The sequence below is a fragment of the Mixophyes fleayi genome, chromosome 5, assembly GCF_038048845.1.
Source record: "Mixophyes fleayi isolate aMixFle1 chromosome 5, aMixFle1.hap1, whole genome shotgun sequence".
Lineage (NCBI taxonomy): Eukaryota > Metazoa > Chordata > Amphibia > Anura > Limnodynastidae > Mixophyes > Mixophyes fleayi.
Genome location: NC_134406.1, coordinates 189,503,741 through 189,527,451, shown reverse-complemented (window position 1 = coordinate 189,527,451; position 23,711 = coordinate 189,503,741). Strand labels below are relative to the sequence as shown.

The 23,711-nt window shown below is 37.8% G+C and overlaps 1 protein-coding gene across 8 annotated transcripts in view; it reads left to right on the top strand.

Moving 5' to 3' along the window:
* The window catches only part of NFATC1 (nuclear factor of activated T cells 1), a 161,470-nt gene that overhangs the window by 73,858 nt on the left and 63,901 nt on the right, over nt 1-23,711 (top strand). For 6 of the 8 annotated variants that reach the window (XM_075213197.1, XM_075213196.1, XM_075213190.1 and 3 more), the window contains exons 7-8: nt 4,017-4,072; nt 4,759-4,891. The exons of the other annotated variants lie outside the window; for them this stretch is intronic. In XM_075213197.1, the coding sequence (XP_075069298.1) occupies nt 4,017-4,072; nt 4,759-4,891 (189 nt within the window). The remainder of the gene's footprint in view (nt 1-4,016; nt 4,073-4,758; nt 4,892-23,711) is intronic. 8 annotated transcript variants of the gene reach the window in all.

Sequence of the window (23,711 nt, the reverse complement as noted above, 5' to 3'; positions counted from 1 at the left end):
GCATACATAAACAAATGTATTTAAAATGATGAATTACATAATTATGACACTTGAATTACGGACATCCCCAATGTCCCTTTAGGATTGTGAGTTATTTAGCATCTCAGCAAGGGTCAAACTAGCACTACATTATTACAAATTGTAAAAACATCACATTATTGACAGGGTACAAATGTGGAGGCAGTGCTTTGACAAGACATTTTCACTTTTACAACTCCATGTGCCTTGAAACCATAGACTATAAAGTGGTGTGCAAAACTAGCAGATCAAACAGGCAAATATGTTGCTCATTGAGCATAACAACATAGGTACACACAAATCCAAGCACAGGAATAAATGTGATGCACAATATGCATTGCACGGTCTGATTGTAAATGACCCCCAATGTGTCAGTAAAGTGGTTAAGCTGCAGTGGCCTATAAATGGGGTAAACTGTGTTCAGCTTTTATTTTAGCAGTAAGCCTCATGGATCCTAGACTGAAGGAACAAAACCCATTTTGCCAATGATTAAAAAAAAACATCTGGTATATAAATTTGAGCAGTCATCCCCAGAAGCCCTTAAAGTTTTGTTCTGTTTAGTTCTGGCAGAGCTAATATAAACTACTGCTAGGAAGATTTGAATACTGGCACAGTATACACTTTTCCCCCCAACCACTGCAAAATCTATTGAATTTTTTTTAATAGCTTTGAGATTTAAGCAACGTAGGAGTGTAAAGGAAGAAAAATGAAAAGCCTACACTTCATCACTATAACGCAAGTCTCCTTAAGCTGGGAACTGCAGATCGATTTGCCTGAGAATGCAAACGACACTGATGTTTCTAAGCTAACACAAATACCTGAGTCCTGTTTGAAACAGATTTCATGCACAAAGAGACTTCTGTACACAAAAATATGATTATTTCAGACATTTGTAATAAATCAGGTTTCTCTGTATTTGAAATGTCTGTATGTATGGGGCGTGAGAGTGGATGCAGAACAAAAAGGTCTTTCACTAAGAGCTCTCAGATAGGCTGTTTTTTTTTTTTTTTTTAAAAGCCAAAGGCTGTGCGGTCAAGTTCAAAATAACTAATATTTGCATTGCCTAGCCTATATGCTGACATACATATTCACATGGGGGTTGATTTGCGGTGCTCTGTCATCTGATCTCTCCTATGTGAAGCTACCACTGTCTTAAAGTAAGTGACACTCACTAGAAATCAGGATGTATTTCCAAGGATTAAAGGAACCCTGTATCTGAAAGCTTAGAAAATTGTTTTCCTTTTTAAACAACTAAATGGGAAAAATGAGAGGCATAAATAGAATCCTTTGTTCTGATAATGTTCTGTTAATGCTGCTCTATGTTTGAGAGTATATGGATAGTATGAATATATATGGAAGCTTTTTGGCCACAAATGGGATGATTCCTTGCTCACCGGAGTGGCCAGCAACGCGATCAGTTTACAATATGGTGACACACATGGGGTAGCAAATGAGACAGTTTAAACCGGGCAGTTGGATCATATGGGGGACCTATTGATGTACTTGAGCGATGATTACATGCCTAGATTGACAGTCGTTACCTGTTGAGTACATTTTTGAACATGCCTGATAATGATTCATATGATTTTAATTTGCTCAACTTGGTCATATTGCTGATTTTATGACTGCAATCAGTGATATCAGGCTAATGTGCCAATGTTTTTGGTGTTATCAGAACATGGGTGACTAGCATGATAATCTGAATACTAAGAACTATTATGAGGTTCTGGGTAATATCTACATGCCTTAACGTCTTGCAGTAAGATAAATTGGGAAGTGGGTAAAAACATGTTTTATCTCTGCTGAACTAAAACTAAATACAACCTTTCATCTGTAGGTTGCTCCAAAGTACTTGCGTCTAACGTGTTAATTTAGGAGAATGCGGAAAGCAGCCTTATTAATTTATATTTATGAAGCAGGCGTAGAATCAATTTACAAGACAACTAAAAATCCTCTTAACCATCGAATATGTAGATGCAGTACCACAACTTCAGTTAAATTAAGCGATACAACTATAGGAGATCATACTTACCGAGAACAATGAATATATCGGTGGTAGTCAGCATATCGATGCTGACTACACCGACACTACTTACCCCGACATGTGTACACCGAAGCGCTACTTGCCGACGAGGATCGAGGACAACTGGTGTTTGACGCGACTTCAACCAATGGCGATGAAGCAATAACCTGGCTTGACTTGATGATGTCACTCAGATCCCTGACGCTTTTATCGCTGCTGTTAAGCAGGTAATTTAAGTATGCGCCCATATACAATGTAGAGCGCTTTCTAAAGTACATTGTATATGGCCAAATACTTACATTATCCCCTTAACAGGACCGATAACAGCGTTGTGGATCTGAGTGACGTCATCAAGTCAAGCGGGTTATTGCTTCATCGCCATTGGTTCAAGTCGCATCCAACACCAGTCGTCCTCGATCCTCGTGGCCAAGCAGCGCTTCGGTGTACACATGTCGGGGTAAGTGGTGTCGATTTAATCAGCTTCATTATACCGTACCCCACCCAAATATATGCATACTGGAAGAAGTCCATACATTCATATTAATCTATAAAGAGATAACAAGTTCTTACAATAAATTGCTAGTTCAGTTACTTATTCTGTTTAGTATACATTACATTGCAAAGCATACAGCTCAGGTAAACCACTGTAAATGGAGAGATAAAAGTAAAACATGTTTCAATAAAAAAAAATGTATATAATATTAGACATAAAGGCCCCACAGTTACCCCTTATTGTCTGTCATTTTATATGTTAATATGGGTCAAACTAGAACTTCCTTTTGGCAACCTGAGAAAAGAGTGCGATGTCCAGGTAGGCAGTGCTGTGACATAATAGCTATAATCAATCACATATATTGCACACTGGAACAGAGCCGGATTTAGACCTCATGGGGCCCTAGGCAAGATACTGGTTTGGGGCCCCCTCCCTGAAAAAATCCATAGCACTATAGTTTTTTAGCATAACATATACCACTATTCAGTGACTGGCTGGCAGAATTTAGCCTGGGGGGGCAAGCACATAGCACTGGCCCATAAGTAGCGGCCCATTTTTAAAGGGTGGTTTCACCGCCGGCCCTGGGAGGGCCCTTTGGGGACCGCTGGGCCCTAGGCAATTGCCTATGTTGCCTAGTGGGAAATCCGGCCCTGCACTGGAATAATACCCAGTAACTACAAAAGTGTTAGCCATGTGTAATAGAGCTAAATGAGAATTGTTGTGCTGCACTATTCTTTAACATTGTTAATTAATGACCCCTGCTATGTTTAATTTTAAAACCATTAATATTCATGCATTGGTACCGCCAAATAAAGGCAAATAAGCCTTGTATGCCTACACTTTGATAACTGTGGGGTATCAAAAAGTATAAACAAAGCCGATAGAGAGTGCATGTTTCTGCCCATCGTCCTGTTCACATTGTAGATCCAACTGAAGACGTGCTTCCATATGTACACATTCCCATTGTGTTACTTGAAAGCAACATAGAATTAGCGGTTTTTGGGTTGTCATTATAAATAAAGTGTTAACATTTCAACAACGTATTGAAGAGTAGTGAGGAGGACCTTACTGGGTTCATGCTTCCCTTATTAATGTAACCATTATTGGTACTTGCTCAGTCACTTTGTTACTGATGCAGTGTGTAGTTACCAATGAGTAAACCTATGACATAAATTAGTGACTGTGTCTTCCACATGCTTTGGGGAAACTAGGTAATTGGTAAAGGTAAAGTAGCAAAAAAAACAACAAACAACTCCAATGAAGTAATGAAAAATAAAAAGGAAGGCAGTTGGTCTTTCTGGTAGATTTAGACCTGATATGGCATGAGTTGCTCATTCACCTGACCCTGCCTGGCGCAAAATGTTTTATGCTTAGAATTTTGGTTCCTAAATTTTAATTAGAATGGTAGATCAAGTCGTTTGTCTAAGGAGAATGCATTCTTATTGCAGAAAATCAGGTTGTTTTGCCTTTGTTTTGTTTTAGATGGACATCATGTATGGGAAATGGAAGGAAAAACTGATAAAGAAATGAACAAGCCTGTAAGTATATATACAGCAGAGGCATAAAATAATATATATATATATATATATATATATATATATATATATATATATATATATATATTATAGTGATTTCCTATCATACTTGATCAATAATTGGATCGGGTTTTGGTTGTGTATACAGTAGCAGTCACTTTGCTGCCTGCACACAGTACAGCGGTTGATGAAATTGGCTAACCAAAATCACACTGGTTGATGTCTGACAAATTATATTATTGGGGATATGAATTTAGAAATAAAAATCTTACATTCTACTGTAACCAAATTGACCAACTAAATGTGCACTTTCTGTGGGAGGTACTAGATTGAGAAAGACCACAAATATATTTCTCTTTTTTTTTTTTTTTGTTCAAATTTTACAATTTACAATTCTACAATTTTTTAAATGACCCATCCAATCTACGAGGTCTGTTGTAGCTTTCAGGTGATGAGACTCAGTGAGTTGTACCATAGCACTTTCTTTTCAGTTAGACAGTGGCTTTTCTGGACCAAAAAATTATTTCATCTATATGTGTAAGCTACAAGAACTTTACAATAACTGTGAATTTAATAAACTCTGAACAATATCAAGTTGTCCATATGTGAAGGCCAATCTAGAAATAAAAGAGAAGGTAGTGTGGTAAATTCTTATATTTGAATGAGTAATTGATACACTTTTGTTGCAGAACTCACTAGTTGTGGAAATCCCACCTTTTCGCAATCTGAGAATATCCAGCCCAGTTCAAGTCAATTTTTATGTCTGCAACGGGAAAAGGAAAAGAAGCCAGTACCAGCAATTCACCTATCTCCCAGCCAATGGTAACACAATGTCTCATGAAAATGTTTCTTATGTTTGTGAAGCTGGGCGTTTGCAATTTTGTTGAAGTACAAACAAGACCACTGTAATACTGTGTTTAAGAACTCCTGGGGGTAAAAGAGGGAAAGTTGAAGCCTTGCTGGAAAAGAACTGCTTGTTTTGTTCTGGCTAATCTGAAATGCATACTACCTGACCTGCCCTTTTGCAAACATCCTATTTGGTGCCAAAAACACACACACACATATATATATATATATATATATATATATATATATATATATATATATATATATCTCTATCGCAGACAACTAAAACAACTCTGCACTTGTGAAATTACTTGAGAGCTGAAATCTCAAGCATACTACATTATGCGATAGGGTGCACACGCATTTGAGAGCAGAACCAAACAATGAAGTCTGTTCTTTCTAGGAGGTGTTTTTAATGATCTTAGTTTGCATGTAGACTAAATGAGAACAATTACGCCTCAAAGGATAGCATTTTTTGACATCTAGGGTGGGCCAGAAGAGATGGGTGGGGAAGACAGGACTCACCCACTGTTTTGGCAGTGTCCTATGCAAACCTAGGACCATAACAGCTGCTGTTGTTCTGGGTGTGGTTGGGGAAGAAACAAAGAGTCTTTTTTTTGACAGGGGAGAGGTCTAGCAATCTTCAGCTAGAGCCTAGTTACTTTCACACTATGAATTTACTGGCACTACCTTTATGGACTTAGGCCATGCATTATCTTGTCTGTAACAATTGGCGCACCATGTTGATACAAAAAAAAGAGGATAAGTACAGAAATTTCGCAACTGTTCTATATGTTGAATAAATACTTTATAGTATATAAAGTATAGTTTTAATAGTTTTTTTTATATTTTTTTTATTATTAAATATATATAATAAAATATTTAATCAGTGCAGCCTATTGTATGAAACATACCTACAGAAATCCCATATATATTAATATTTGATTGAATCTTGTGAAATGATCTTCCTATGTATTTTTTTAATTTAGATCTATACTGATGACTCTACTTGTAAGATAATTTGATTTTTTTAAATGTGAAATAAACTTGTTTTTCTTTGCAAATAATAACAGTGCATTGTTTGCTACTCATATCATTGCATTTTAAATGAATGTGTCTGTCTTGTAAGATGTAAATGTATGAAATGGACATGCTGGTGGGGATGAGGCAATATAGCTGAGCTCTAGACTTATTTGTAGGTTTACAGGTGCATCAACAACTCAAACCTTTAAAGTGTACCTGTTACCTACACACATTGGTGGCAGAAGTGGGATCACAGGGGTTGTGCTGCAGTCTCATGAATATTGGACCAGCTCACAAAATATAGCTATGGACACTGTGCGTAGGCTACAAGTGCACTTTAAGGTTTCGGTATTTATTAATAGCTCATTTTGCATTTTGGGCATTCAAATAATTGTGCTGCTTAGTCCTTTTACTTTTTGTAATGGGTTCAGTGCCATAGTACATCTCTGCTGAAGCCCATGTTTTTCCTATAGTGATTTCTCATAATATTATGTATCAAAACATCAATCTGCATGGTCACAAGTTCTTATATGACAAGCTTAGAAATTTATGTAAATGCTAACATGATTTTTGTGAAATACATTTGTACATTACTTTTGTTTAATTAAAATAAACAGGTTATTTCATAAACAGTTTGCATTAAGTGGCTTGTGTACAGTCTAAAGATTCAAGTTGCAGGAATACATGGACAAAGGGAGTTTGTAAAAATGTGATCTTTGGTGTAGCTCATTCCTAAATCATACTTGCCAACCTTTTTAAACTTCTTTCCGGGAGATCCCAGGCAGGGGGGCGTGGTTGGGGGGCAGGGCGCGGTGAATCGCGTCATTTTGGCGATTTGTCCAGGGGGGGGGCAAAATGACGCGATTCAATTGGACAGCAAGATGCCGTTGTGGGATATTTGCCTGCTCTCCCGGTAGTCCGGGAGACCTACCCAAATTTCGTGAGTCTCCCGGACATTCCGGGAGAGTTGGCAAGGATGTCCTAAATAAACTAGTGTTTTATTTCTTATTCCTATAATAAACTACATTTGCATACGGTATTTCTCATGTAATTGTGTAGTGGTAAATAGAAGGATGGCAGCCTATGTGATTCCCACATACGTTACACAGTGTACATACTTACCAACATTTTACAATTATTTCCAGGTGCACTTTGTAGTCGGTGTATGTAACTACTTGCTGTACAGTTCAGGCTTGGTGGACCATGGTGCACAGCAATCTCTATCATGACATATTTTTTGAACTTCATTATAATGTAATTTGTAGCACTTTAAATACGATTTTTTAGTAAATATCAACATATAGGGGGGTATTCAATTGACCACGAGTTGTTTTTTTAACACCGTGTTAAATCATTTTAACGCGTTTTTCTTCATTTTACAGCACGTTAACTTTACCCGCCATTCAATTACATTTTTAACGCACCATTTTTTTTTGCTCAAACGGTCCTCTCGCGCTCCAGTAGAAGGTCTATTGAAAGTATAGGGTGTGCGAGGGGCAGCCACGTTAAAAGCTATTCAATTGTTTTTTAACGCGGTGCATTAAACAGGCCAATATGCTGTTTTATCTCGCACCTCTTTGGGGTGTGCTAAACATAAAAAACATAAGAAAACTATTTGAAATCATGTAATAATGGGAAATAAAGATAAACTATGTTTATCAGTAATGCATCACATGAAAAAGTTGATTTAATTTTAAAAAAAGAAAGAAAAAACAAAACATAAAAATAAAAAAACACAAAAATCACTAATTATATTTATGTATGTTTTTTGTACTAATATGTATGTACTAATATGTTTTGACATGGTATAGATGATTCTAAAGTAAAAAATAGTAAAATAGAAAAAATATGCTAAAAGAAAGTACTGTATATAGATATTATAAAATAGAAAGATTGTGTAATGCAATATAATGTATGCAAATGTATCCCATTCCTTTTTTTTTATACATGACTGCGTTAAACCCTCCCCTTAACTCCCCTAAAAATTCGCAAGCACCAATGATTAACGCGCGGGGGCAGCATTACCTGGTTTTCAATTAAATTGCACGGGTTTTAATGCTGCGTTAACAAAAAAACGGTCGCTCTAGCAGGTAAAAACCCGCACGGGAATTTTTTTTTTGTAACCCGACGGCAAAAAAAACAACTCACGTTCAATTCCCCCCATAAAGCCTACAGAATAAGAATAGATTATGAGAATTGCATTTAATATACAGAATAAATTGTTCCAATATTTCAAAACAGGGACAAATCTTGGGATAGTTGACAACTATAAATGCATATAAATTGAAGGCCTCAAAGTTCTGACCTGTTCAGCACAAGTCGTCACATCCTGTATTTTTTGCTGTACTGAATATTACAATTCTGCATGTAATCCTGTGATGAATTACAGAGCTGAATTTTAATTGATGGCCTACATTAAGGAGAGAGGGGCTAATGCCAGATTTCATACAGTTTGAATGGAATTTTTCTTATTCCACATACCATTACCAAAATATTACATTTCCCTCCGGTTACCAAACTTGTAGTTGGTCACATACTGTTCCTGAGATGCAGACCACAAAGTTGAAACATTTGAATTCTCCATTTTTCAATTCACCCAGGAAGAGGATGGGCAGCTAAAAGTTCCTACCCAGCCAAACCTTGGCAAGATCTCAAGACATGTCTTGCTGACCAATTGGATGCACATTTAAATCAATAAGGTGCTTGACATAAACATCAATAAATGTCACTTCTTTAAGTCTCCTAATACATACACTTAAAAGTAAATATTTTTTTATTTTATCTGCTCTTTTAACTCTATCAGCCCAATTTGATTGTGTCTTCCTGGTTTTCCCATTTTTTTCTATTTTATATGTTTGCATTTTGTGCCCCCTCTCCACTGTCTATTCAACTGTTTCTCCCCTCTCCTTTGTCTTCACCCTTTCCATTATTTTGCTGTGGGTGTGTGTGTGGGTATGGAATGACGCTGAAAGAGTCAGTTGTCTCAGGCAGCATCATTTATGAGTCAAACAGCAGGTAAGCTATAAAGCAACACTAACCCTATATTTTAAGGTGACTTTACTAGGTCTGGGCTTTGCTTATTCAGGAGGACCTAAGTTTTTAAGTGGTTTTCTGTAACCATTAAATGTTTACAGCAGTGAATCCCAAACTTTCTCAGTTCGAGGCATCCTTAGGGTCTCCATAATTTTTTCAAGGCACCCCTAAGCCAAAATATTTACCAAGAAGAAGTTCCCTGCCTTGCTTACAAACGACCCTGGCCGAGGCACCCCTGTGAGATCGCCGTGGCACCCCAGGGAGCCACGGCACACAGTTTGGGAACCACTGGTTTACAGCAACTGTAGATGAGTTTGGCAATCTAGAGTGAGGCAGTGACCCTCACCTGTGATTTTGATAGGGAGATCAAGGTTGCATGTGACACGGTCAGTGACATGCTGAGAAGGAGGGGAATGGAGGCAAATGGAAAGTCACAGACTGAGAATCAGATGGTAGAAGGAGCAAGGCTCCATAACAGCACAAAGTAGTGAAGTGAGGCTCCTAGCAAACTGTGTCTGAAAACCGTGGTGTCAAACACAATTCTATGTGAAATCAAGTTCATACTTCCATCTATGTTTATTTTCACATTGTATTTATCTAATGTAAATATAAAAAAAAAAAATTTCCTCTAGGACTCAGCCTTGTTTCTATGATGGTGTTAGTTAGTCATCTTGGAGAGCTCCCCATTCACTTCAGTTGCCATTGTCTTTTGTTCCTCATAATCCCCTTAGCTCCCACCAGAGCTCTCCTGTCAAATGAGCTGAGGATTGAAAATTCTCTCACATTAAAGTGTGGTGCCAAGCCCAAGGGAAGGCATCTGTGTGACATCCTTGGGTGTGGGATATGATGTCATTGGAGGGATGAAAAGCAAAAATATGGCTGAATGCAAACAAATCGAAAGCATTCAGCTCCCTAAGTTTGTTTATAGCCTGTATAAAGGTATTACATAACTCTATGTCTAATATATGCATTCACTTGTCCTCGGTAGACATACACAAATATGTTTATGGTTATAGTCCTTTTTAAAAATGTTAATTTCTCATACTGCCTTTGTGTTATTTAAGCCATTGGTTAATTGTATAAAATTACTCTACTTGTATTTTTTGAGTCGTTTTCCCTTATGCAAAAGATCAATATTGGTTTGTGTTATTGAATAAAAGGAGACGTTTTACTTTACTGGAAGAGATTGTTTGGGTCAATGCCTTTGTATTCTCATTGTCTGCCTTATTCTTGCTGCTTTATATGCCCTATTGGTTTTTTTTATCCTTAAGACCATCCCTTTTGTCTGTGTGTGTGTTCTCTTTCCTCATGTTTGCCCTCTTTTGCCTGACCAATTTGACTCTTGTCATATCCCTAGTAATCTTGTTGCCATGAAGGTTTAGCAAGGAACAGTCCCACTGAGTATGTCTATTTAGTGGAGCATGCACATTATGGGTAGGCAGAGAAATGGAACCAGGGAGACAAAGCAAAGTACTGGTACAATAGTCTCTCTTTGGTGAAACTTTGTATCTTGCTGAAATTTGCCTAATTTAAAATACTCCAGACATTGAAACATGAAGTATTCAGATTACTGAAGCCTGTGAAGTGAGGAAATAACTATTAATAAGATTTTTGGTGGTAGATTCCCAAAATATGTATGTTTTATGGTAAACTGAAGCTTTGCTGAACAGCTAGATGGCATTATGTTTTTCTTTCAAACATAGGAAGATATGTTGACATTTTAAAGCCTTGGTAGGCAAGGTGCTACAGATGCTCAGGGTGCTAGAGCAGTCATGTCCGGTTCAACATGTTGCCTATACCTGTTTGGGCGAAAGTGTGACACTTGTAAACTCGCAATACGAATGTGATTGGCAAGTGAAATAATAAAAATATGCAAAAAATGGTAAATACACTTGTTTTAGTATAAGACAACATAATGTTGTAGGTTACCAGAAAAGATTTGCTACTAGAATATATCCATTAGTGATACAATAACAATTCTTAGGCCAAATCAACTTTCTAAATTATCTACATTTCTGTTTTGTAGACAAGTATGTATCTGTGTTTAGACATAATAACTTATTAGTGTTTGTCCAAGATAACTTAATGGCATTATTTCAAACATTTTATTTTCAAATTATTTTTCAAAGAACTGGCTTGAAGTCAGAAGTCGGTTTTACACCGGTTGTTGTAGCTGATGGTGAACAGCTCTTGTTTATTGAGATAGGGTACAACACTGTATTTCTTTTTGGCAAACAGATACAAGCTACCATATGAGAAATAGTATTTTTTTTTCTAGAGAACAAACTGATAAACGTTCAAGGGTTCCTTTTGTTTTTTAGGTTTACTATGTGAGCACATATTTAGTTTTTGATTATGCAACTCATGCCAAAACAATTTTAATCACTTACTAAAATGTCTGTGTCCGGCTGATTGGAGAATTTGGAGGAGTGACTGGATTTGTGGAAAGGCCAATTAAACCCAAGCGTGAGGTGGCAGCATTGCAGAGGTGTAACGCTTGTGCTTAAGTTCCACTGATTTCTAAACCAGTATTTTTATGCATAAATCATACTTGTCAACTTATGGCAAGTATTATCCGGGAGCCTGCCAGGAAAGGTGGGCGCGCAGGGGGCAGGACTCCGAAAAGTGTCATTTTGCCCCGCCCCCGTGACGTAATGACGCAAAACGCGGCATTTTACAGCCGGGGCGGGTCCAAACGCCGCGATTCCCGGTGAATCGCAGTGTTTTGGACCTACTTCTGCCCACTTCGCTAGGAAGTGGGCAGATACGGGGGATTGTCACACTCTCCCCGGAGTCCGTGAGACTCATGCAAAATGCGGGAGTCACCCGGACATTCCGGGAGAGTTGGCAAGTATGGCATAGATACTACTACTGGAACTAGAGGTTTGGGTTTGTTAGGGCACATATATATGAGCACAAAACAGTTATTTTAAATAGCTATAAGTAGGATATACTAAATTGTTTTATACAGATGGGATTTGGTGGTGGTTTAAGTCATGTAGCTCAATGATGGTGTGGTATACAGTGGGTTGAAGAGGACTTGCAGCAAAGGTGGCCTGGGAGAGAGGAGAAATTAAATATATCCCTGACTGGCCATGTCCTGTAGCCATATACTGAGCAATACTAGTTGTATGAAGAATCTACTGTGATTTTTGTGTATCCCAATAAATGAGTGTGATCAGTGAATTATTGTGTTATTCACAATATTTTTTCATATCAAGAACATGATCTATGAACAGATCTTTTTCTTACTGCACTTCCTAGGTACCAAAATTTTGAATATTAGTATTTTTTGTATCAAATATCCAGGGTCTGGGGGGCAGGGGCGCATCTTCCCCCCCCCAGGCTGGTCATTGGGCTACCTGCATTTCCTTCCTTAAAAAACTGTTCCTAATAGGCTGCAAAGCTGATTCTGCCCCCCCCCCCTTCCATGCTATCATTTCACAGCCAGCTCCTGCCAACATCAGTGAATAATAAGTGCTACTACGGAACCTCAGAGCTAAATAAATCACCCACCTTAGTGGGTAAAGTGATAGATAGATAGATAGATAGATAGATAGATAGATAGATAGATGTTATCTAAATAGGAATGCAGGTTGCTGGTGTGATAATTAATCATGTCATAGGTAATGTATGAAAACATATATAGTGCTTGCTTGGCCAAGATTGGAAGACCCCCCACCAGCGATAAGGTGGTGAGGAAGCTTCCAAGTAGGACAGACAATAGCCTAGACTCCAAGATTGTTCATTGAAAGGTTTCAATAAATACAACAAGCACAGCAGAAATGACAATAAACACATAAAAAGGACACATAAATAATGTTCCTGAACTAACCTACCTGTGTAGTACAACTCCATTTAATACAGTGACCTAACCTTAAATTTCAGATTAGCGTTAGTTCTCCCACTAGCAGAGATCATCATCATCATCACCATTTATTTATATAGCGCCACTAATTCCGCAGCGCTGTACAGAGAACTCACTCACATCAGTCCCTGCCCCATTGGGGCTTACAGTCTAAATTCCCTAACATACACACACAGATGCACACACACAAAATAGATCACTATCGCTGGAGGGTGAGCTTTCTAACTTGTCTAACCTAGGACAGTGAATCTCTCTATTAATTTGAGTTGTAGCCCATAGGTAGATTACAGGTTTCCAGGCATCTTTATTGTTTATGTATCCTAAATTGGCCTTTTTATTCCTGCTGCACACTGTCCTCTGTGATTCAATTTTATACTAATATCTTGATTAATTTAAAGTGCTACAAAGCTTTTATTTGACTTAAGCACATCTTTTTGAAGATACATTTATATGTGTCTATATAATATATACACACACATACATGCTGCATTCTTCCAACAATTTGATAAAAAGGCAATTAAAATTGCATTTAGGTCTGATGTAAAAAGGATCTTTACAATCTCCTGCCCATCTGTTATTTATAATACATTGATTATAATATGTTGTCATTCAGGGAATGGTTGTGATGTGCTGCTTTCTATTCGTTTATTATGATTGACAGTCCTAGCTCCACAAGAACTCATCCATTCTGTATGCATACTTAGGGGTAAATGTATTAAGCTCCGGGTTCTTCAACACCCGCGAGTTCGGCGTCTTCGGCGTTTAAATTTAAAGCGGCGCTGCCTTGTAAAACTTTACAAGGCAGAGCCGCTTTAAATTTAAACGCCGAAGACGCCGAACTCGCGGGTGTTAAAGAACCCGGAGCTTAATACATTTACCCCTTGGTCTGAATTCTGTGTTATTTTTTCAGTTGAACGCTTTCTGCAGTAACATAGACCAAATATGATATTTAAGATCAAGTCAGTTTACAATAACCACAAACTTATTAAAATAAAAAAAAAAGAAAAAGAAAACATATTCTGATAGTTTTTCCTATATGTTTAGAACTCCCTTAAGTCCAGCACAAAGTCAAATGACAGAAAACTCTTGTGTTAACTCTTGCTCGGGACCAAGCCCAGAGAGCAAATAATGTATGTATACTATATAGTTATGGAGTTAGCCTCTTCTAGCCTTGTATTCCAGATGCTCAGCCTTTACTAATAAAGCATGTGATCTCACACTGAGACTTCTGTTAACCCCTGTTGTACTGGGGAAAAATGTGTCTGATCTCACCAGCTATAAAAAGCTTAAAAACACTCCAGCAAATAGTTACCATATGCTTACTTAGATAGCTGTATATGTAAGAAATCTTAGGCTTTAAATAATGGGTGCCAAATTATAGTAAACCAGTAATTCGTATTATTTTGAGCAATGCTGCTCTAGACAGAGAAGACTGTGTTAAAGACATTTTTCACGACAGCTGAAATTACAGAACCTAATTGGAGATGAGGTCATCTCCAGTGATCTAGGGATGCCAGTTTAAACTGTGATGATAAAGAGAAAGTCTGTAGATTTATTGGTCAGTTATTACACAGCTACGATCAATAGATTTACACCACATATTACAATACCACAGTCTATTACATTTTTCATAGCTACAGCACTGGAGAAAAAGGCAGACATTAAAATTAACTTGTGTGTGTTTTGGCACATTACATTTACTTTTAATAACAGTATTAGAACTAGCAGTGGAACTTTGTTACATTTGTATATATGTGTATTCCATGTAATGCAAAACGTAGGAAAGGATATATAGTGTGTATTTTTTATCTTAAGGCATATGCATATATGTAACACAGTGGTTCAGGGATATTTTATGGCTTGAATAAAAGTGATTAACTTTCTACAAATGACGTTCAGCCAATGACTAATGCCCTAAATGTTTGGCAGGGAGGTTTATATTTGTAATACTATTCTGTGCCATACAGCTTGAGAAGGTCAGCTAGAAGTATCACCTGACTTTTTACAAACTACTATTTATCTGTATGAATATCACTTTTGTCAAACGTCGACTGATATTTGTAAAAGTAATAATTATTAATACATTGCTTAGGCACTTATTAATTACATATGTTGGCAGTCAGTACAGTTTGTGTTAGTTTTTCTTATTATTCTTATAAACCATTTTATGTGCATTGCTTTGCTGCTAAAGCACAGACATTATATTTATATACATATACATATGTATATACATAGTACACAATAGCACATATATGCCAGGACTAAACTCATAGGTTCCCCCAAGTACTCTATATAAAATAAACACGTGTGGTATAAAAGTAAACCTTATTTATCTGGAACTACCTTAGAATGTGTTTTAGGTTACTTAAATCTCTCTCCCTTTCTCTCTCTCTTTCTCTCTCCCCCTCTCCCCCTCTCCCCCTCTCTCCCCCTCTCTCCCTCTCTCTCTCTCTCTCTCTCTCTCTCTCTCTCTCTCTCTCTCTCTCTCTCTCTCTCTCTCTCCCTATCCCTCCACCTCTCTCCTCTCCCTCTCCCTTTCTCCCTCTCCCTTTCTCCCTCTCCCTTTCTCCCTCTCTCTTTCTCCCTCTCTCTCTCCCTCCCTCTCTCTTTCTCTCTCCCCCCCCTCTCTCTCTCTCTCTCCAAACTAACAGAACTTTATCAAACTATAAATTGTCAGTTATAATACATGCAATTTCTCTTCAATTTCTTTTTAATATCCCTGCATAACCAAAGATTTTTGATAGGGCACTGTAGTTGTCAGTAGCCTTCCTTCAGTCCCTTATACACATATGGTAGACTTCCATAAGAATTATATAAAACTTAAAGTACAAACATGAAGTACACAAACTGCATATTATTTTAAATTTAGGAAATGGCTAACACATTTAAGTAGTGTATCTACAGAAACAGACCCATAGCTTAGAGACTCATTTAATACAAACTTTCATAGTTACTTCTAAACCGGTTATGTAATTATTTGTAAGATGTGATTTGATGATATTTAGTGAAAATAATCCCAAGTACAGAGGATAAGAAAACATAGAAAATACACTGGGTCATCTTCAAATAAAGATCCATAACAGTCTAAATTAGATAGCAACACCAGTCTAACGCAAAATAACTTGTACCAGGCCCTGCTGTTTCTCTCTGCGAGGTTGGGAGGTCTCATGGGTTTGGGAAGCTGGGAGATACCCCATATCACAGACCACATTGTGCTTGAATATAAAACTAGTGTGTGCACGCTTCTCTTCTCCTAAGTAGCTTACAGGCGGAGGCATTCCTACTCCTCCGCTAAATGTTGTATTTGGATAGGGTATGGATCTAGCAATGCTTAGTAGAAGGTGGGATTTGCATTTCTTTGTTATGCTAATATATAAATGTTATGTTCATATATATTAATTAGTTTTGCTTTTGTCAGCATACTACATTCTTATTTGAATGTAGCATGCCTGTGTTGGTGGCTTAGTGGAGGAGCATTAGTGGTTATGTCCTGCACACATGAACTCACAATTGAGACTGTGCCAAGTGAGTGTTGGGAGGGATCTCCGAGACCTGGCTTACAGCGATCCTGAACAGTGTTCCTTCCAGTGGGGCAGAAACCCCTTTGTTGACCGATGGTATTTAATGTTGTGTAGTATGAGGTTTGGGCGCAGCATCTCTGACCCTGTACACCCATCCCCTTTTAATGTTACACAATAAAGGCTGTGGCCATTTTTCTCCAACATCACTGTGTTATGTAGTTATTTTTAAGTGGTGGGGAAACCCTCATGGGTTTGGTTGTAGTTAAAAGGGGCTAGGTGCGTACATTATCTGTAGTTAGTGGCTATTTGTACTGAAACATATTGGGTCTCACATGACCCTCTTGAAGTCTCTCGTGGGTATTGTACATGGAGTTCTTATCATCTATGCATTACATCCCCACAAGGAAATAAATATAAATATATATATATATATATATATATATATATATATATATATATATATATATGTGTATATATATATATATATATATATATATATATATATATATATATATCCACGTATGTATATTCCACCCCTCTTGTAGGGATAGATAGATATATATGTGTGTGTGTGTATATATATATATATATATATATATATATATATATGTGTGTGTGTGTGTGTGTGTGTATTATCATCATCACCATTTATTTATATAGCGCTACTAACTCTGCAGCGCTGTGCAGAGAACTCACTCACATCAGTCCCTGCCCCATAGGAGCTTACAGTCTAAATTCCCTAACACACACACATACACAGACAGACATAAAGACTAGGGTCAGTTTGTTAGCAGCCAAGTAACCTACCAGTATGTTTTTTTTTTGGAGTGTGGGAGTAAACCAGAGCACCTGAAGGAAACCCACGCAAACACGGGGAGAACATACAAACTCCTTTACAGATAAGGCCGTGGTCGGGAATTGAATAAATATATATATATATATATATATATATATATATATATATATATATATATATATATTATAGTAAATTGGACTCTTCTTTTGTGAGGCATAATTCAGGATGCATAGTAAAACTTAATGAAACTCAATATATTTTTTACAGTGTTTTTATTCTGCCTTTTCAAAAACAAACAAAAAGTGAAATGCACTTTTTTCAAAAATGGTGAGCAATACCAAATACAGATCGTTGTCGTCAGTTCGCCCACTCAACTTCCTTCCTGAGACCTAAATTTATCTTTTAGAGTGTTCAGAAACAGATTAAAACAAGCGCTCTTTTAAACTGAAAGACAGCCGGTGGACATAGAGGGCTCTAACCGCACCTGCACTTGCTGTTCTGTCAGGATACTTCATATGTCAGTGGTGGGCAACAGAAGCTATAAAAAGACAACCCAAGTTACTTTCAAAGAAATCCAATAACCACAACATAAATGTACATAAACATTACAGCATAGGTTAGAAGTACAATTCATGAGACTGAGACCAGACGAGGAACACTGATTTCTTGGCCTGTCCGTGTACTGGGATCGTTGCAGGTTATTAACGGGTTATATATCTAAACATTTGGGACAGTGTTTCATTGAAGCTTGTGCCTGCCGTTCATGTTATTTTCAAAAGGCCATTCAAAATTGAGACTCTCACTTATGTTAAGCAAATATTCAGGAAAAGGGAACTGTGCTTAGAATAATTTCCCCCCCTACATGTTTTGTTTACAATTTGCAGAAAAATTAAGTGAAAATAAACCCTACTTATAAACACAGTATATCTGCCCTTTAAAATAAAATATTAGAAAGCCCCTTCTAGGAATCAGCCAACGGGTCAAGACCAAAGCAGGGAGTCTGCCAAGGGTCCTGCTGCTGTAATGAGGGGTAGTGAAACTTGCAGGGCAGGAGAGGAGCAAGTGGGATTTCATGATATGAGATTAGCCAGAATAGGAGTGGAAAAGGAGTGAAAAGAAAAAGGTGTGAGCAGCATCATACCTGGCAGGTGAGATCATATTTGTAAAAGCAAATGTTGCCCTCATGCCCCCCTCTTTCCAGAAGAACACACAACTCCACCCAGGCCACTCAATATAATAAAAAATTTCTAAAAGTAGGATGTCTTATGCTCTTTTTGTATGTTGTATGCTGTTAATATTATAAGTCTTAAAAAAAGAAGAGAACATATTTGGATTAGTTTAAATAAATAAATAAAAGCAAAGCTCCTGTTGCGGTTAAGGGGAATAAGTTTACTGGTTGTCCCAAGACAAGAGTCGGATGGTACAGTTATATTTGGGGTATGCCTGGAAATTTACCATAGTGGAAATCATGGAGCGGTTGTTGTCCCACGGTTTGATTTATTATACCCGAGTTTTGATTGTTATCAGGACCCTTGGATTTTGGCTATCGGGCACGTTGTACATGGCACTTGGGGAGCAATTAGTTGCCCAGTACACCCCTCTCCTTAACATTTGAAATGTTAAATTAAAATAAAAGGTTGTGGCTATATTCTTTCCACTGCTTGGTGTCATGTCAATTATTGGATGGGTGATTATTGGTTGACTGCAGGGCAGATAGGGTTCCTGTCCAAGGTTTTTAAAGTGCTGTGTTTGTAGAGCAAACTATCATTTGCTCGTTTACATTTACCATCATACTCTAGGAATTACCACTGATGGCTTTGGGGTAATTGTGCTCATGGTGATTCATGGGGAAATGTATGGAATTCCTTGTGAGTTTCTTGTACATCCACCAATAAAAAGGTGGAGTCCGGATAAGAGACTGCTCATTATGTATTGGTCTGGTTTTCTCTGGAAAGTAAGGTCGGGACACATCAATTTCACAGGCACAAGTTATTAAAATCTCAGAGACATCCACCTAGAGTCCATGGTCTAGTCCAGTGGATCCCAAACTTTCTTAGTTCAAGGCACCCTTAGGGTCTCCATAATTTTTTCAAGGCACACCTAAGCCAAAATAATTAGCAAGTAGTCACCCGCCTTGCTTACCACCAGCCCTGGTCACGGCACCCCAGGGAGATCACCATGGCACCCCAGGGAGCCATGGCACCCAGTTTGGGAACCACTGGTCTAGTCTGTGTTCAAGGTTCTGGTTAATTGGCATGCTGCTGTAATAATAAGCCTATTGTTTGCACTGAACTGGTGCAAAATTCTTTGGTGAAGTGGGAATGGCCATCATCATCATCAACATTTATTTATATAGCGCCATCATATTTTGCACTGCACTATACAACAAGGACCACACCTAAAAAGGTGCCCTCTCCACTCCTTTCAATAATCTCGCTCCGCAAAATGAAATTTCATTTTTACACTGCTCTGTGAAACTGGCTGCACCAGTGCATCTACTACACACTTCTCTCACTTAAGCCCTTCTGCCTGCTTTGCACTTCTGTCGCTCTCCTCCACCACCTCTGCCATCTTGGTTTGTTCTTCTGCGCACAACTGGACTAAAGCTGATTTTGCATTGAATATCAGATGTTTTGTGATTTCTATGTGGCCTCCTGTGAATGCAAAACAAACCATGATATAAGGTGCATTTTATCCATATGTTGTTAAGTAATTCTCCAACTACATGAAAATAAGGAATGCAGCACAGATTTTAAGTGAACGATCAATGTGATAATCGAATGCTCATCAATTCAAGTATAAGTACACAAAGTAATTAAACATGCTCCATACTAATAGGGTGATTAGGTGTGTCGTAACAGTATAATAATGGTATGGCATATTTTGATACCTCCCAGCTGTGCTGATTTAGAATAAAGGGAATGTTTGGAGTTATGTTAGTGCACGTGGTAATGCAATTGAGTTTTTAGCAGAGGAGAGAGGTGGTTGGGGATAGCACTTCAGAAGTGTTGGGCATACCCCCTGAGGAACTCAGCATGCCCCAAAGTTACAGCCACGTCCCAGGGTAACATGACCACATCTCCTTTGTGTCATTGACCTAATCTGACTCAACCACACATGTGGATGGCCATGTTAGACAGATCTGGCTGTTCAGTGCTTAGACCAAATGACCAGCTCACATGGGGTCCTGCTGGTGTGCAGATGACCACACACAGCTCAGCTGAGGTCATCTGCTGAAAAATTAATCGATTTTTACTCAGTCATTGTTGGACACAACAGAGATTTTGAGCCAGTTTTTCTATATTGTTGCAGACATTCTCTTATGCCTGGCCAGTTTAAAGCTTCAGTCACAACAAAGGTAAACAAAACAAATAGAACAAAATCAAGTGTAGAAAGTAATGTGCCATTCATTTCCTTTTATGTGTCATTTTCCATTTCTTAATATTTTGGTATTCTGTTGTTGCTTTCTGTTATACTAGAAAAACACTGGATATAAGTATGCTTGGATTAACGATATGCTGTTGTTAGAAATGAACCACAATTTACAGACTTTCACTTATTGCGAAACAGGACATTCCTCTATTTTACGGTACTTCTGAGCTGAATATGTAGTATAAAGATGAACCAAGCAAAACAGTAGTCATGTAGCTCTTCCTGAAGTGTCATTTGTTATTTTTGTATTTTACCTATGTCACATTAAAGACTAGGGAGCTTTTGTGGAGCTGTTTGCGTAGCTTAATATATACCCGTTTGTACTGTGCATGCCCACGATATAGCATACGCCTACATTCGTATGCAGATCTGACCCTTGCACCTCCTTAAGCTTGGAGAGACGAAGCAGACGCAGTGTGAGTACATTAAGGTCGTGTTGGTATAATTATGACCTGAGGCAAACACACAAGGAGACGCTTACTCCACAGTAGCCTTATCAGTTGCGGGTGCCTGAGTTCTGGTGCAACTATGCACTGATGATGATGACAATTGACCTCTGAAACTAATAGTGGTTTCTACATTGATCATGGCAAAATGATGTGGTTTTATGGGGGTATTTTTGAATGGAATTTATTCATACATGAGAAGGAATATTTATACCTGGTGTATTATTTCTTTTGCTGATTACCTGGTTGGGTATAAATGTATTTGGGTGTGTTTGGCACGTATGCTACTGGTGCAGAGCTGCATTCGTCTTGAGATCTCTCTGACAGAGTTTATGGATGTAAATACGCCAGTTGTTCCCACATTATTGCTTCATATTCCTCTTATATTTGATCCAGTTTGCAGACTGTAACTTTTTGCTTATAATTGTCCCATATGTCCGTGTACTATGTCTGTATAGCAGGAATGAAGCATGACTCGTTTGTGCCCTGCAGAACCATTAAATTACAGAATAGAGCATCTGATTAAGAATGTGATCAGATTGTGATAGGTACTTTACAAGGATATGTAAATATATTTTTGTGTTTTATTATAATAGGTAATCTGCGGTGTTTTATGCCATTTACAAGTGTTAAAATAGTTGATGAACAGCAGCTGAACACACAATACATTGTGAGTGATATAAGAGTTATAACTGGCTGCAATATGTATAGCAGTGGTGGGCAACATCTGGCCCCCGAGCCTTCAGCCGAGGCCTCTAGCTCCTTCCAGTCTTATTGTCAGATTTGTTTGTTATAACTTTAAACGTTTGTTTAATGTTATTACAGATAGGGGTCTCAGGTTTTTTTTTATTTCTTGTATAGTTTTAATTTATCACTGAGATTAAGGGAAATGCTTTTTGAAGGTTAGAGGGTCGCCAATGTAGTCTCTGAAGTGTATCAGATTGCCTGTCACTGATGTATAGGCTCCCGTACTTTTGTAACAAAACTGGGATATACATATTACATGCTGTTTTTCTTAGTTCATTTTTCCACTGTCACCTCTTGCTTCCTTTTGCATGTCAAAACAAGTAATAGGACCCTCTGCTGACAATGATTAAGTTATATTGGCAAAAATGAGGACTGCCACATGAAATCTGTCTGGGACACAACTATGAACCTGTATGATTTCTATGCAGTGCACTATACATGATCTAAAAAGAGAAAATGAGTCTGATAAAACGTTCCTGGAATTAGTCCATAGAAGAAGAATGCGAGATCCTCTTCTCAAGATACGACAGATGTAATTGTGTTCACAAGTAAGAACTAAAAGAAGCGGAGCACCTATACCATAATGTAACACTGTATCTTTTTTTGTTAAATATAATCCTCTATATCAGTGATAGGCAACCTGATATACTTTAGGGACCACATGTTAACCTTAATGTCAGTAATAAACCAAAACAATACATTTAATCAAAGAAAGATACACCTATCTGTAATAACATATCAGCAGGCATTTCAAATAATTGTTAAGAGCTATAAAAATCAAATCTGACAATAACGCTAACGCTGGAAGGATCTGGGGGCTGCAGTTGAAGGCTCGGGAGGGCTGCATGGGCCCTAGGGCCACCAGGGGCCACCAGTTGTCCATCAATGCTTCATATGCACTCACACAGTATTCAGATAAGACAGCAGCAGTATCCAAACACTCATAATAAAGTTACAATGTTGCATTGTTGTATCTGAGCTCTGCCTCCTAGTTCTTAATTTTGAACACCACTATAGCCAGTGACACCACTATAGCCAGTGGAACCCAGAATTTGCATTCTATTATCCACTGATGGACTTATACATCCTGTGAGTCTGGTGAGTGATGCCAATCTTTAAGTTAAATATTTTTCTTTTGTGGACTGATGCCAAATGTTTTTTTTAATCAAACGCCTTTACTCATTTTTTGAACTGTGGATGTGCTAGAGAGCCATATATCTGATAGCTGTAGGAATTCATTTGTTTAATTACATTTTAATTTGGCACCTATAGTTTCTTGTCTAGTTTTAATGGCAACCCTGGTCGCCTTGCACCGCAAAATAAGCTAGGCTTTTATGCATTCTACAACGTCATATCTTTTCATACCCCAGATTGGAAAATAAAAACTATGTCGAACCCTGATCTAGCTATTCATGCCACATCAATTTCCCTCTAGGCCACACACACTTCTGAAAATCTGGATTGATCTGTAAAATTAGGACCATTTTGTAAGTATACATTATACATATGAAGGCTTATTTAATAATATATTGCAGAATGCACCAATGATATATGGTCTCTGATCCGTCTGGTAGTGCAAGATTTACTAATGAAAGCTATTATCTGACTGGCAGCTGAACCATGTTATTTGCATAAAATTATACCATTGAAATGAATAGTGGATTGTTTTTGACTGATCTGTACTTTCATACCCTTGAAAGTATATTTTGTAGTAAATGGTAAATGTTTGTAACAAATAACTTAAATCCTCAATGTGGAAAGCAGGTTTTAGCAAATAGTCTCCTATATTGTTGTTCCCATTGAGAGTCTACATTATAAATCCATTAGCATAAGCAATGCATTCGTTATTCGTTATGTATGAGGTCACCATTTATATACCTGTCCCTTGTTGCAGCACTCAGAGATGACTGAAAATAGAATTAAAAGGAGC